At 43.9% G+C, this 16,168-nt stretch overlaps 1 protein-coding gene and 1 pseudogene across 37 annotated transcripts in view; one reads left to right on the forward strand and one right to left on the reverse strand.

Annotated features, from left to right (window-relative positions):
- Positions 1-6,749, reverse strand: part of LOC141570448 (sorting nexin-2-like) — a 49,828-nt pseudogene extending 43,079 nt beyond the window's left edge.
- The window catches only part of NRXN3 (neurexin 3), a 1,515,532-nt gene that overhangs the window by 488,437 nt on the left and 1,010,927 nt on the right, over positions 1-16,168 (forward strand). For all 37 annotated transcript variants that reach the window (XR_012494578.2, XR_012494579.2, XM_074327130.2 and 34 more), the window contains 2 exons: positions 9,183-9,621; positions 13,737-14,120. Coding sequence is in view for 35 of the 37 variants with exons in the window: in XM_074327130.2 (XP_074183231.2) it covers positions 9,183-9,621; positions 13,737-14,120 (823 nt within the window). In the remaining 2 variants the exon portion in view is untranslated. The remainder of the gene's footprint in view (positions 1-9,182; positions 9,622-13,736; positions 14,121-16,168) is intronic.

A 16,168-nucleotide genomic window follows, 5' to 3' on the forward strand; every position in this document is an offset into this window, starting at 1 on the left:
GTTGTCCAGCAACTTGCCCATTGGTCAGCACCTCTGCCACTATCCATGGTTCTGAAGTCATTGTTTCTGTCTTCTGGGCTGCATACCAATACTTCTTTTCTCATGTGCTACTATTGTTTCCAGCCAACGATGTTAGACTTCTTAAAGGTTCTGTTTCATTGACTCGTTTTGTATTATTATTTTCCCCTGTTCTGCCTTTGGGACTGTCATATAATTTCTTTATCCAAAAGCTATTTGGTATTTCTATTGCAATCTGTCTTCTTTCAGGGTAGTTGGTAGCAGCCTGAAGTTGCTCGCTATGGCCAAAGACTTCATTGTTGGGCATTCATTGTTGCTTTTTGACTGTGAGGACAGATGATAAAGGCTTTAGGTACTGTTTCAAAATCTCCATGTGTTTTCCATGGCAGTCCAAGATACACTGTTATTAGGACTTAGTGTTCCACCAAGACACATAAACTAATGACAACTGCCACTCTGGGATACAGAGCTTTCCATATTGACAGCCTTAAAATACAAACACATTTCCTAAGCATGCACACTTAGGGAAAACTCAACTAAATAGTCAGTGATTCTATCAAATTCCTTTTAACTGTCTGTGATACTTTGCTTTCTGCCTTCTCATCCCATTACTTATTGTCAAGCAGAATGAATTACAGAGGCTTCTTTTTGCATTATAGTCCTCGCTGACATACAGGCGTCAGAAAGTAGCCTTTGGTAATCTTCCTTGACCTTCTTCTTCCTCATTCTTTCACATCCTCTTACAAACATGTACTGACTTTGTGTTATGTACTGGAAGAGGCACTTGGAGACACAGAGAAAAAGGGCCCAATTCCTTCACTTGAGAAGATCTCAGTGTACTGGAGAGACAGATAATTACAGCACAGCATGATAATTTCTATGACAGCAGTTAGAACATGGGAGCAAAGAGGAGGGAATCAGCTGTGGGTGGGGGTGGAATGAGCAAGAATGTTGGTAAAGGCTTCCCAAAGGATGTGATACCTGAATTATGCCTCAAATGACGAGGTGTCGTCATTCAGATAGATAATTCAGGCAAGGCTTATCCTGGCAATGGTTTATTTGAAGAATCCAAAACTCGCTAGGCTGGTGATGATGAGGTAGAGATTAGATCAGAAAGAGTGTTTATGCAATGCTTCAAAGTTTGTATTTGATTCTGAAGTTCATAAAGACCCATTGAAGGATTTTACGCAGGGAATGATATGTCATCCCCAGAGAAAACAGTAAGATGATTAGAGTAATTTGTAGTTCTTGGAATAAAAATAGTTGTAGATTCCTAGTGATTCAGGAAGGCACATTTTAAATTTTGTCACCTTTCTAAGCAAACTGCTAAAGGCTTCCTCTCTATTCTAATAGTTCCCCCCCCCCCCCCCCGCCAATTGAATCATGTCTATATTTTTAGAGCTTTTCACAATCAGGTACTACCTACTCATCTGATCTTAATTCCTCTGCTTTGTGACATGTAACCTGCACTCTACTCAGGTTAGTGACCCCAGCAAATATTCTAAGACAGAAGGAAATGTAGGTGTTCACCGAGTAAGTTTGTTTAGTACCTAAGTAAATGCAAGAAGTTAGAGTGTATTTTTATTGAGCCTCTACTATGTGGTGGGCATTTTGCTACACACTGGGGGTGCACTGGTTACCACATCCAGTGTTTGTGAAGCTTCCAGTCTAGACAACCATAACAGTGCCATTCTTGGAAAGCAGAAGGGAGAAAAATACATTCTGAGTCAAATGTCTGATCACAGGCCCTTGCACATGCATTCATTGGGGTGACAAATATATCTCATGTTTGACATGTGAGATATATTTAGCCCCTCCCCTTTTAAGTATCCTCCCAACATTTTCTAAGCATGTTAGTGGCAGGGGTTATACTTCATGTTCCTTTGTATCCTCCGTAGTCTAGAGCTAAAGGCTATTTAACACATTCCATGGATATTCGTTTCCAATATTCTAGTATAGCTAGTCAGTTTACATTACGTTGGCTCTTGTGTTAGAGGATAACAGGAGTGGAGAGTAGGTTCCCCTGCAGTTCCACCTCTCAGTGACTGGTGGCAACTTCCGTGAGCACTGCCTTCAAGCAGAATTCTGAGGCTCCATCTGAGTTTAATGGGAAAGAAAGTAGAATAGAAGGACATCAATTAACAATAAATATCTGCCAAAAAGGAAGAGTAGAAACGTATATTTGCCACCAAGGCTTTAGGAGATGGGACAATTTGCTATCCAGGGGTTGCCAGAAGGATAATCTGGCAAAGTTTTCTCGATCATCTAGGAAGTTTTTTGACTATCCATTAACAAGGTCCGTCTTGGGGAACTATGGCCCATACAGGCAAGTTCATGTCTTCTTTCTCTGTCTGGGTCTGTCTATGCCAAGTTCTTGCTGCATAAATTTAACAGAAGCCTAGTGGACTCTGGGAGGATGATAAAGCCTGCATCAGCAAATCTTATCTCTTGTGATAGACTGAGCCTTTACCATGTCCTAATACCCCACAAAGTTGATTGGCAACATTTTTTTTTTCAATAGGATACATGAACATCTGGTGGCCTAGTCCTAATCAGCCTTTTTAAATGTGTGTGGGGGAGTGGGGGGAGCGGAACGTCCTAAGAAAGCTCTCCTTCTTGAGAATAAAAATGAGACCTTGACTGTGATCATGCCAAGGGTTGGAAATTTTTCTCAGCATCTTACTATCTGGAACTGAGCATAAACCTGTCTGATCATTTCCCTTTCAAGAAGAATCCATCAGACAAATAAATGTTTGTCTAAGCCTTGAGCAAAAGTGTTAATGACCTAAGTTATTAGCAAGGGGTGTTGGGCTGGCATATGTGGACCTTTGATTCATGGGGCCATAGTAAGTGATAGTAAGTGGCTGGTCCATAGCTCGTTCTCTCTCTCTCTCTCTCTCTCTCTCTCTCTCTCTCTCTCTCTCTCTCTCTCTCTCTCTCTCTCTCTCTCATGCCTGCATGTCCAGATGACTGGATGCTTTCTTTAAAATGAGGAAGGGACTGAGGTCTTTGCTGGTTCAATATCAGGTTGCCTGGATTTTTCCTGTTACTCCAGCTTGTCTTATGTCTCTTTTATATTTTCCTGGCCACTCTTTCACAAATGGGACACAAATCAGAGATTATAAACTGGTCATCCCTGGTGAGATCCAGCTATCAGATATGTTGTATTTGACCCACAGAGTGTTGGATCACACATTTTAAAAATGTATTAATAATTAACTGTCAACATTCTACTGCTTGTTTCAACTTTTATGTGGAGTCGTTGACCTTTATTTCGAGCCCTAGAACTTAGACATGCTTTGGTTCCTGCTTTGCAGGTCAGAAACTCAGTTCCCATTTTCTCCTCCTGGCGCTTGGTTTTTATCTTTGGCAGACCCTGACCACTATTAACCACATAAAGCATGAAAACGCTGGTACACATGGCTTATAGCAGCTGGGACTTTCGGCCCCAGGTTGGGTGTCAGCTGCAGCGCAGCAGGCAGTTAGTTTATTGACCCCTGTTAGCAAGACCATAGATGCAGATGTGGCCCCAGCCATGCCAAATATTAGCTTCTTCTGACTTTGGAAGCTAAGAGGACCATCTGCTGCCACATTTGTGCTTGGACTTCACTGTTGGAGTTTGGTCAGTGGTACACTGTGATAGAAAATCATGGTAATGATAATGAATCCTAAATCTGTGCAGATGTATGGTGTGTGTGTGTGTGTGTGTGTGTGTGTGTGTGTGTGTCAGAGAGAGAAGCAAAGAACGAGGGATGGCTACCATCAGACATTTACATATGTTATAGATGCCACATTAGGCAATTATATATATTTGAAAAAAAATTTTTTTTTTTACTTCAGAGTTTGTTAAATCCAGAGTCTGTCACTAGTTCCAGCCCTGTCTCTTGAGCTGACAATCGGCTTAGCACTGACCCTCAGAGAGAATCTTTTCTTCCTCTGATTCCTTGCCAGGCTACCTGGTCTGTTGATGTAGTTCTGGCTTTTCACAGAAAATAACACAATTCATCATGATCACTACCAATTACTGATGGTTTACGAAAGGCCATAAATTGTGTAAAGTACCTCTGTATACAATAATATTATCTCAATTATTTCTTACATCTACATTCTACAGTTGGAGACTCTGAGAGTGAGACAAGTTAAACATTTTGTCCAAGGTCCCATACTTGGCTAGGGTCACGGGCTCAAACCCTGGTGAGTGACCCTGCAGAGCCCATGATCTGAATCACGGCCCTGTGCTGCCACTTGAATCCCACATTTCACTTAATGAAGATGCAAACATTTAGTAAACACCAGCATAGCTAGGTGCTATGTGAGATTTTCAAAAGTGTGATAACTTTGTGCTGATTAGGTGTCTGAGGTCTACGGAAAAGAGAAGCCTGGTGTTTGTTTCACGATAGCAAGGGTGAGTGTTTTGAGTGACTGACAGTGGAGCAGACAGGTCATAGGAGGGGAAATCACAGGAGACCATAATCATCAGTTGCCTGAAGGCCAGAGAGGAAGTGGGGTAGACAAAGTAGGATGTGTGATTCTGCGGCAACCCCAGAAGCAAGATTCTTTCACAGTATTTCTCATTTATTTACCCTGAGTTGGAATGTTACACTACAATAAGATGAGCCCCAAAGTGCATTTAGAAGCTGCACCATCCTGGAAGTGAAGAGAAAAAAACTCATTTCATTATTATCTATTGTCAAAGGATTAAATTTGGGTGAGAAGCAAATATATCTTTGTCTTTTGCTTGTTGTGTGTAAGCAGCTCCACACATAGGTATACATTTGAAAGGCTTTTTTGGGATTCGGAGTCGGCACTGTTCCACATCACAGCACCCTGCTGCCGGCTTTTCGCCTTTCTGTTTTGCATACTCCATGCACTTGAGAGAATGGCCCCCGACGTCCTAACCTTTAAACATCCTCCACTGACCTGGAGCAGAGCAATGGTGCTTTTTATTGAAATTGTCCTGTATGTAGAGCCACAGAGAATTAAAGCTGTTTTAAAAACAAAAGAAAAGAAAGACCAGGTGGTAAACCTCCTATTTCTGGACAGAGAAATAGCACCGAGAAGCCCTCTGGACCCTGCGGGGCACATGCCCACACTTCCCTGTTCTTTCTAGGTCCCTTCCTGGAGTGTATAGGGATGTGGCATTTGTAACACAACCAGAGTGGCCCGGGATAAGATGGAGGAGAAGAGAAATACTCTGTGAGCTGGGACTGTCTCTACTCATTCGATTCATTCCCATGGACCTGCATATAACACAAACCTCGTAGAACAGTTTCATGTAAAAAGCACATTATGTAAATTAGAATTGTCGTCTTCATCAATCAGGCAAGTGGTTTAGACAAAAGCAGACAGCTTTGTCACCGGCAGACAATCTAAGGACTGTAAACTGATGGAGCCGTAGGGATCAGTAAGGACCAGAGTAGCCAGGGAGGGCCTGGAATGGGTCTGGATGTAGATCCTGGCGAAGGGGAACCATTTAAAGAGGTTGAGAGGAGAGAAAGGCGCTGTAGCCAGGGACACCTGGGGAGCAAAGGCACAGAACCCCTAATACCTGAGTGCATGCAGAGGCTTCCGAGGTGAGTCTGAGTGCGGAGGAACAGGATGCCATTAGAGAAGGCCATACCAGCTGTGAAGGTCTTTGCACATCAGGATAGAGAAGCATGTGGTTTTTGTGCTTGATGAACCAGTTTCTATTTTATGGGTAGGTATGGGTTACTGCAGAGTCTAGAAGCTGCTAACCTTGGGGCATGGCCTTGCTCCAGTGCAGTCAGAGAGTGGGTTCAAGTCCAGACTATGCCCTTCATGGGCTGTGTGATCTCAGTCACACCTAACCCTCCCTGAGCCTCAGTTCTGTAAAATGTGGTAATGCCACCTACTTCATGTGCTTAACGTGGATGATATACACTAGTGTTTTTAAAGTGTCTGGCACATAGTAAATGCTCAATAGGTGGCAATTATTTTATTCTGTTGTTCCGGCTCCCATAGCTTGCCTTACTCCTGGTGTTGGTCTGTGTGCCTCTGTATCAAAGATTATGGAGGCATACAAGTGCAGTTGTTCTGAGAGAGTCTGTCTTACCTCTGAGATCTTTGTCCTCAAACGTCTGGCTTCCTAAGCACGAGATGCGAGTGCAAACAGCAGTCTTTACAAGCCCATGAGTGGAGTAGTAGTAAGACCAGCTTGTCACTCTATGACTCTGCCTCTGCCTCCCAGGCTGTGTGACATCTTCCCCCATAGGGAACCATTTCTACTTTGTCTTTAATTGCTCCTCCTTGGGGTAACTTGTCAGCCGAGGCTGCTTTCTGTCACTTGATGTCACATCTCTTTCTAGTTCAGTCATCAGTTGGGGACTTCCATTTAGCTGGAAGTCTGACTTTATAGAGAACCCTGTACCAGATGCTAATTTGTCTTGCAAGGGGCTCCAGCGGGATTTCTTGCCTTTATGTCCTACCCAAGGGGCTGGTACATTTCTCATGTCTGTGGCCACGGTCCTGCCCTGGGTGAGGACATAAATACAATAGGATTCAGAGGTTAACTCACTGTCAGTAAGAAACGTGTGGAGACTGCATAAACATTAATACCTGGAGAGAGAGAAGTAATTTCAGGACCAGGGAGTGGACAGAGAGCTCACCTGCAAAGAGCTTTTGAGAGAAGTCGGGTTATCTGTGGCAGTTTCTGGCCCGGATTCTCCTGTCTGTCTCTCCAGAAATCTGAATTCTAGTTGCTCAGCTTCCATCCCAGTCTCACCTGTATACCCTTCTTCTTACAGAACAGCTCCTCTTCTCAGGACTCTGCATCCCTTAAAAGGCCTTTTTCTTACTTCCTTCTGCCTCTTGTAGGGATGAATGACCTCTCTTTCCATTTATCGTTCAATGGAGCCAAGCCTCCGTCTGTCTCTTCGGGATGAGCTATTGTTATACATTACTAATTAACCTATACAAAGAGCTCTGATTGTAGGTATTTATCCGATATAAGAAAAGCCAAAGTTTGGTTACGACAGAGAGCTCTCACAGGCTGGGGCAGACTCCTGGTGGTGGCCAGGAGAAGAAGCTGCCCGTCAGCAAACTTTTATTGTTTCTTTTCTGGTTCACTCACTTGGAGCGATCGCCTAAGGATCCTTCAGGGTTTCCCTTTGCCCCGTGGAGGTAAGATGAGAAATTCATCTTTTGAATTGGGAATGACACATGCATGACTTTCCACAGAACGTTAACGATGAGCTTCATGAGAGCTGCTTGCAGGACCTCGTTCCGAGTTCTCATGGTGGTAAAGCACATGGACTTGGGAACCCAGCTCCTGCAGTTCAAGTCCTGCTCTGTCATCACCAGCTGTCTGGCTGTGAACTGGTTCCTTAACGACTCTCCGCATCTGTTTCTGCATCAGTAAAATGGGGGAGGGATGGGGATGTCTCCAATGGGTTGTCTGAATTAATGTAATAGAAGGCTTTGGATCCTTAGCACGGTGGTTGGTAGTAGGTGCTCAGTAAGTCTGAGTACTGTTTTCAGTGTTATTAGTATGGTTAGGCCTATGGTTGAGGTCATAATAGCAGGGGAGGCGTTTTCAATTCTTTGTCATTAGTGATATATTAAAACGCAAATAGCTCTGCTTGATTCTCTCCTGGTGATAGGGGAGAGGAGGGACACAGGTTATAGCTGGATGTTAGGGATCAAATGACAGATATTGGAATGACTCGTCCAATTAACTTTTTATCACTGAGATGGATTGTCAGACTTATTTCCACACTTAAGTCTTTTTACTTGACTGAAAATGCAGATAATAACACAAACTACTCTGGTCTGTGGAAAGGATGAAATCAGATTAACGATAGCTACAACAACCACCCCCTAAAATAACAGATTTTTATGCCTTTGCTATGTGCCATTCCTAAGTGCTTTACATATATTAACTCATGTCATCCTTACAGAATCATTTAGTCCTGTGTTCCCATTTTCAGAGGAGAAAACAGACACAGATAAGTTAAATAACTGTGCCAAGGTCACATGGCTTGTAAGTAGTGGATGTGGGATTTGAACCTAAATCTGGATCCTGACTTAGAATTTGAATAAGATAATGTACAGGGCATAGTGAAGTAGTTGGCATAATGAGTGCTCTAATGTTAACCCCTTTCCCTTCCATGTTTTCCTTCCTGTTTATTTTATATGTCTGACATTGCTTAGAGCTCAGTTCCATCCCAAGGCACTGCATCAAAATTCAGGTCTAATAAGAGCAAAACCTTTTTGAAAATCTAATTTGGGGCAACAAGATTAATCCCTGCTTTTATGTAGATTATACCAGGTTTAGAAAGTCATACTATATATTTTTTGTGTTTTAGGTTGTTTCGTTCTCTCACTATATGTATATAGAGGGCATACACCATCTGCAAAGAAACACAGATCTCTTTCCCCACCAACCCTTAATAATCATTTTCTTTAGGTAATACATCCACACGGTTTAAAAAATATCAAATATAATAGGGTACTGTGAAAAGTAAGTCTCCCTCCCACTCCAAATATTAACCTGACAAATTTACATCCTATTAACAATTTTATAATTTCGTGTGTTTTCTTCCAAAGATGTTTTATGCATTTACGAGCATATGTAGCTATGGTACATCCTTCTAACACATACTTTGCACAATGATTGCACAATGCATGCTCTGATCTAGTCCTTGCTAATTTCACTTAACAATGTTACTTGGAAAGCATCCACATCAAAATTGGGAGTACTGCCTAGTTTTCAAGGACTACATAATATTCTATCATTAGGATGTATCAGTCTATTATTGATGGTCGTTTAGGTTGTTTCTGGTCTTTTACTAAGGATACTTCAGTATATATCTTTGTATGGAAGTATTTGAGTCTGTGCAACTCAATCTCTCTTGATTTCCACTTGCAAGCTTATATTGTGTAACTTTCTGACAACACAAAAATTGGGCAGAAGGAGACAGATGAAAGGAATAGAATGAAAATATAGGGGCTTATTCAGGACTTGTGTATATCCTAGAGGTCTCTCCAGATCCTTTTTCAAATGCTGTGCTTCATGCTTCTCATAATGTTTCAGACTATGGTGTCCTGAAGCCTCTTCTTGGGCCTTTTTTCTGGGTGCCCAGAGGGCGATGGATGGTTACTGTTTGCAAGATTGACTCATATGGCACTTGTTTGGCTTTTGACAGGTTGTTTATAAGAATAATGACATCCGTCTGGAGCTGTCTCGCCTGGCCCGGATTGGGGATACCAAGATGAAAATCTATGGCGAAGTTGTATTCAAGTGTGAGAATGTGGCCACACTGGACCCCATCAACTTTGAGACCCCAGAGGCTTATATCAGCTTGCCCAAGTGGAACACCAAACGCATGGGTTCCATCTCCTTTGACTTCCGTACCACCGAGCCCAACGGTCTCATCCTCTTCACTCATGGCAAGCCCCAAGAGAGGAAGGATGCTCGGAGCCAGAAGAACACCAAGGTGGACTTCTTTGCCGTGGAACTCCTTGACGGCAACCTGTACTTGCTGCTTGACATGGGCTCTGGCACCATCAAAGTGAAAGCCACTCAGAAGAAAGCCAACGATGGGGAATGGTACCATGTGGACATTCAACGAGATGGCCGATCAGGTAGGAGGAAGCGGGGTGTGTCGCCGAGGCTAGAGGAAAGCGCTGGCTCCTCAGTTTGTTTCTGGACTTTATATTTTTTATTGTAATTTTTGTGCTTGCATGCTTGTTGATTCTTCTCCCGTTCTTTTTAATGGTGGTTGTAAGATGATGTTTCAGAACAAGTCACCTGTCTCCTCAATGGCTAGCATTCTTCCCCTGACCTCCCTGTTCATTCATTGCCCAACCATCTCAATGATAGCTCCAAGACCCAGGGCTAAAGACGGTTTTTCAAGTAGCAATTCTACAGCTGCAGAGCAACTGTCCTGTCACTGGTGTGATGGTGCCCCCCCCCCACGTCTTCTTCTCCTTTTTCTCATCACCATGGAAACCAATGGTGACATCACAGATGCTGCATTATGTGGTTACTCTGTAGGATAAGCTTCACTGCCAGGGTTTATGCAGCGATACACCCTTCAATAATTGGCAAGGGTCATGTAGCAGGGAAAAATTATGACAAGAAAGGAAAAGGCAAATTGATTTTTCCTGAAGTCATGTTCAATTTAAAGCCTTTCTTTGGTGTGAAAGCCTATATTTCACTCTTTGCTCAGACCTCAGTAACTCTCCCTTCCTCTTCATAACCTTTTACATTTGGTTTAAATGGCTTTGTTTGTTTCTGCAGCCGCAGATCAAACAAGCTAGCCCCGGGCAGTACATAGCCACTCTGGAATAGTAACAGAGAAAGGGAGGGGGGAAAAAACACCAAAAAGCATAAAAATAGAGAGTTTGGAGCTTTTGGATGCCTGGACAGTCTGCCTTGCTTTCTGTGGACCATGTGGTAGTGAAGGTCATGTTCTGTGCCATCAGAAAAGGCATTGCACCCAGAGTGATAATTAAAGCATTTGGATTTCACACTTATTTCCTGATTCTCTGTTTAGGTAGGATTATACTGGAGAAGGGTCTTGGCTGTATTTGTCACAGGTTTGAAGGATTCACTCTCCTGGTAAACACAAAAAAAGTTTACCATGTGGACATTTTCTTCCTAGGTGCATTTGGCCAACAATAGAAAGCAATAGGTTCCTCCAAAGGCTGCAGCCAGGAATGGCTGAGCATCAGGGGAAACAGCTTTTCTGTATAATTCCAGAGCTGGAGGGATGATGGAGATAAGCAACGATGCTCTTAGGGGTTGCTGGATGGGTTCTGTGCAGAGGGCAGGTGAGGGGCAGATTGCAGCGCTGGATGGTTTCTCGCTCAGTGGGATGCTTTATTGGTTGTCTGAAATCTGATCTGAACCAAGAGGCTTCAAATCTAATGTGCTTTTTGAGCAAGAATGGACAGTGTGTACTTTTTTGAAAAAGAGAAATACACAAAACTTAATTTCTTGGGAGACCAAATCTTTCTTTCTCTCTCTTTCTCAGTTTGTCCATAAAATGTCAGCAGGGGTAGAGCCAGAAAGCTGTCCCAGAATTATAACGGAAATGCTCCTGTTGGTTTTGGGGACCATGCACTTTGGGTCTCCGGAGCTGGGTCATTGTTGATGGGTTTTGTGATGGACTAATCTAGACCCTGGCACACCTTCAAGCTTACCTACCTGTGTTACAGGCAGCCCAGAACATGTAAAATTGCCATATGTCTACTTCTGGTTATTCTCAATGCTAACTGCTTTTTCAAGTAGAGCTGTTATTTTGCTTTGTTAGAACCATCAATGGGTCCATCTTCGACAAATAGGTTTGGAATTCAGAGGCCTTGAATTTCATACCCAGGAGCTGTAGCGTTGGCCAGTACTTTGATGTACTGATCAATTTGATCAAAGCCTATAAAAATTTACTGAGTAAACAAATAAGTGTCGCGTGGAAGCAGTGCAACATAAAATTTTAATATGATCTATTAAACTTCATTTCTTTATGAGGATAGTTCCTAGTATGTTGTTTGGGGTTATAAACCTATTCTAAAGTGGATAGTTATAATAAAAATACCAGTGTATCTAAGTGTAGTGCCTTCTTCCTTGCTCATCCTGAAGAACGTGACTGAGAAGTGATCTAGAAATACTTTTATGATGACTCCCCAGTTGGGTGAGTGATTCTTAAAACTGGATAAGTGCCTTCAAAACCATTGTGGTCCCACCCTCAGAAGACAGATTTTCCTCAGGGTGTATTTAAGGCTCCAGCATCTAAAGCAGTTTGGGTGCTGTTCTTATTTGGCAATAGATGCTCCTCCCCATTAGCTGGTGTTCCGAGGAGCTCTGTAGATACATGGAGGGAAAGAAGGCAAACTGTGCTAAAGAGAAGAAAGGGCTACACACCTCAACTTTCTCATTGTTGAAATAGTGGAAGCAGCAACTCCTGTCTCACAAGATCGTTTTCAGGATCCAGTCCCCAAAAGCACATCAAGTACTTAAAATTGTGGCCAGGACATTGTGGCTGTTACGCAGGTTTTTAAAAGATGAGAAACCAAAAAGGCAAAGCAGATTTCTCCAGGAAAAACACTTGTAGGCGAGAATACCGGAAGCAAGCTGCTGGCTTGATCCTCCCAGATGCCCCGTATGCTCTTTCTACTCTTCCAGCCCTCTGTTGACTTTGTAATTGAGAGTAGGTCACATTCTTGACCCCAGCTGATCTTCTCAGCCCTCAGCTGTTCCCTAAAGAGCTTAGGGAATTGAGATTCCGACAGAAGTGAAGGCTGGCTGATGGATGGCATGACCCAGTTATCTCAGTACCAATAAAGCGCTTTAAGAATACTAAATCATTCTTAAATTATATGGCATAATGTTTGGATATCGCCTGGATTTTACAGTTTCCTTGATTTTACATTTTAGGGAATTGAGCTGTAAAGTGGCCCAGGGACTGGCCTCCATTGTCACCATGGGAGGACTAGAACCCTATTTCCAAGTCCCCAGGTCAGGGTCTAGGATTACATACTCTGTAATTTCATGTGCAGAGACTTTCTCTCTCTCTGACGTCATCCCCTGCTCACTCCCTCTTGCCTTCTCCACTCTAGCCATAGCCCCGCCTACCCCAGGACCTTTGTAGGTGCCATTCCTTCTGCCTGGCATGTTCTTCCCCCAGGACTTTGCATGGCTGAATCCTTTTCAGCATTCTGGTTTCAGTTCACCTGTTACTTGCTTAGAAAGGCCTTCACTGACTATACACTTTAAAGTGGCACCCATGAACTGCTACATGGCACCCATTTTGTTTTCTTTCTTGCACCTGCCATTAGCTAGTTTCTCTTATTTATTGGGTGATGTGTTTAGTCTCTGTTCCTCTGGGATATCAGCTCCATGAGAGCAGGGACATGCTTGTCAAGTTTATCTTTGTGCACAGAGCTATACCAGAGACAGAACAGGTGTTCCATACATATTTGTGAAAGAAAGAAAGAGAGAGAGAGAGAGAGAGGGAGGGAGGGAGGGAGGGAGGGAGGGAGGGAGGGAGAAAGGAAGAAAGGAAGGAAGAAAGATGTTCCACTTAAAATTTACCAAAGGCAATGCCCAAAATATTCACTGCAGGCCTGGTAGCCAATGCCAGTGTAGAGGGTATCGGGGCACGTAGGGTTCCATCCTTCTGGGGATGACAAGCCTGTGATGAAGACTCAGGCCAGCACTATAGAACCTTTACTCTGTTCCAGGCACAGAGTAAGAAACACTTTACATACATAAGCTCATTTAAACATCACAACAACCTGTGAGGCGGAACAATTATTTTCCCATTTTACAGATGAGGAAATTAAGGCCCAGGAAGGTGAAATCACTTGTTCAAGGTTACAGCTAGTACATAGTAGAGCTAGGATTTAAACACATGTGGGAACTCTGCTGCTCTCAATCAATACGGTATGCGACCTCTCAGCCAGGACTTTTATGTAGAGAAAAGACACCACACCAGGTACTAGGCCGCTGGGATTGTCCTGGCTCCTCCTGTGGACCAGTCTGTCTTACCTGGCAGAGATTGGAGCCATATTACCTACATGGTCCTTTCCATCTAGAGCATTTCATTCCCCTGCTTGCGTTGTTCTTCCCTGGTGTGGCCACACGAGTCTCAGAACTTACCTGCTAGACTCCATTCATTTGGTTCATCGACTGGCAGCCTCACCCACGCTGCCAAGGAGCTGTTACATTAGCTCACTCTGTTTCTGCCCTCCCATCCCAGGTACCATATCAGTGAACAGCAGGCGCACGCCTTTCACTGCCAGCGGAGAGAGCGAGATCCTGGACCTGGAAGGGGACATGTATCTGGGCGGGCTGCCGGAGAACCGTGCGGGCCTCATTCTCCCCACCGAGCTCTGGACCGCCATGCTCAACTACGGCTACGTGGGCTGCATCCGCGACCTGTTCATCGACGGGCGCAGCAAGAACATCCGGCAGCTGGCGGAGATGCAGAACGCCGCGGGGGTCAAGTCCTCCTGCTCCCGCATGAGCGCCAAGCAGTGTGACAGCTACCCCTGCAAGAACAACGCTGTGTGCAAGGACGGCTGGAATCGCTTCATCTGCGACTGCACGGGCACCGGCTACTGGGGAAGAACCTGCGAAAGGGGTAAGTCAGCCCTCGTGGGCGGCCTCCTGGGGCCCGAGCGGGTGTGACTACTACCGTTGAATCTCTGGATAGACCTACCTGTGCTTTCTTTGCTACCACACGTGCTAGCTTTGGACCTGCTCGTGCTTTGTGACTTCTAGAGAAGAGTGTTCTTGGGTTCACTGCTTTCCAGATCGTACCACTTCTAGTTCTGGATGCTTGACTTTGTTTGACTAGGGTTGAGCCGCAGACAGGAGAAGTTTAGAATAAACATTCCCGTGATCATGATACTTTTTTGATTCAGTATAAGACATCTTTTAGAGAGGATGGGTACTTCTCTTTTGGGATTCTGGATGGGCTAACCAACTGGCTGTTTCATTTATTGATTTAACTCATGCCTTTTGGTGTCTTCTGCGGGCTAGCTCTTGGATTGGACTTTAGAAATAACACTGTTGAATAAGACAGACCCAACCCTTTTCCACTGGAGCTTGCTGCCTAGTTGAATCTTTGGCCAGTAAATAATTTCAAATGTGGTGAGTTTTATAAGAGCCAGTGTGACGTATTGGTTAAGAACGTGAACTCTGGGGTCAGACTGGGTGAGAAATCAGGCCCTCATGGAGCGATGAACCTTATCAAGATAATCAATACCTTTGAGACTTGATTTCCTCATCTGTAAAATGGGAATAATCAGATACCTACCTCATAAGATGCTGGTGCTGATAAAGTGAGTCAATAGGTCCCCGGACTATGGTAACCATTTAATAAATGTTAGTGGTGGTTGTAGTCGTAATTATTGTCATCAACTTCATCAAAGGGAAAGTAGAGAGACATTTGGGAGGCCTTTACAAGGGGACCCAACATACTGTAGGTGTTCATAGAAAGCTTCTGCAAGGAAGGAATATGCAAGTTGAGGCTTAAAATATGAGTAGGAGTTAGCCTGGCAAAGAGATGGAAGGAAGGTGTGCCCTAGATAGCAAGGATAGCATGTACCGAGGGACAGAGGTAAGAGACCATGGCACAGTTGAGGAACTGAACCAAGTCCAGAATGGACTGGAATGTGGAGTGATGTGGGAGGGGGGAAGGTAGGAGAGGTGGGGAGCAAACAGTGGGGGCTGATGGATTAGAACAGGCCGGAATGCTAGGAGGAACAGTCACTACTTTAGCATCTTACATTTGCACTGAATTTACAGTTTGAGTAAAGGGCAGAGATAAAGGTTTGCAAGAAGCCAACATCAAGACAAGAAAAGTCCAGTCCTTAAGCCACATCCAGATTGCAGCTTGGCTTATTGTTTTATATGCCAAGCACAGAGAATCGAGCTGGCTGTCCATGGGTTGTCAGCCTCTATTTTATATGAAAGGATAATCTAGGTAGTTACCAAGTGTTTCCTGAGGCTGTCGCTCTAGGGCTGTGCATCTGTAATAGGTAGTTACTGCCCTCAAGAAGCTTATCATTTATTTAGCTGAGGAGTTGAGCTATCTATACAAAAAGTAGTAATAAAATGATACAAGGCAGTGGCATGGGCGCTGTTTGTGGACCAGGCTGAGGACACTGAGACTCAGAGGAGAGAAGACTATCTTGAGGAGGGAACTGCAGGGTCTCATCCTGCAGTTGACTCCCAGTGGCCAGAATTGTCCAAGTATTGTAAGTCTGGTGATGAGGAGATATCCTGGAACAGGAACTGGATGACCCGTCAAAGATGTTTTCAAGGAATGGTTTTTGTGAGGTCAACTATAAAACCAGTTAAGGTGTGTTTCAAGAAAACTGCAAATCTTCCTTACAGTTGGGCCAAAAACAAGATACAGGACATCCGAGTGGAAGACAAAGATCCTTCTTGAGACTTACGGAATTTAAATTGAGATTCATTTAATTTTCAAAGGAGCAACCATCAGAACATGAGCTAAGATGAGGAGGTCACAGTCCAGAACGGAAGTGGGCTACAGGGGGCTGGTCTGTCTGTCAAACTCCCAGACTTTCCATACGTCTTTATAGGGTAAACTATCCTGGTGCCAATTTGGGTAGATAGAAAGGTCATCCGACCTCTGAGATGCAGGAGACAGTTTTGGTGGCA

This window comes from Rhinolophus sinicus, chromosome 3, assembly GCF_057876585.1.
Source record: "Rhinolophus sinicus isolate RSI-liver-muscle chromosome 3, RSI-T2T, whole genome shotgun sequence".
Classification (NCBI taxonomy): Eukaryota; Metazoa; Chordata; class Mammalia; order Chiroptera; family Rhinolophidae; genus Rhinolophus; species Rhinolophus sinicus.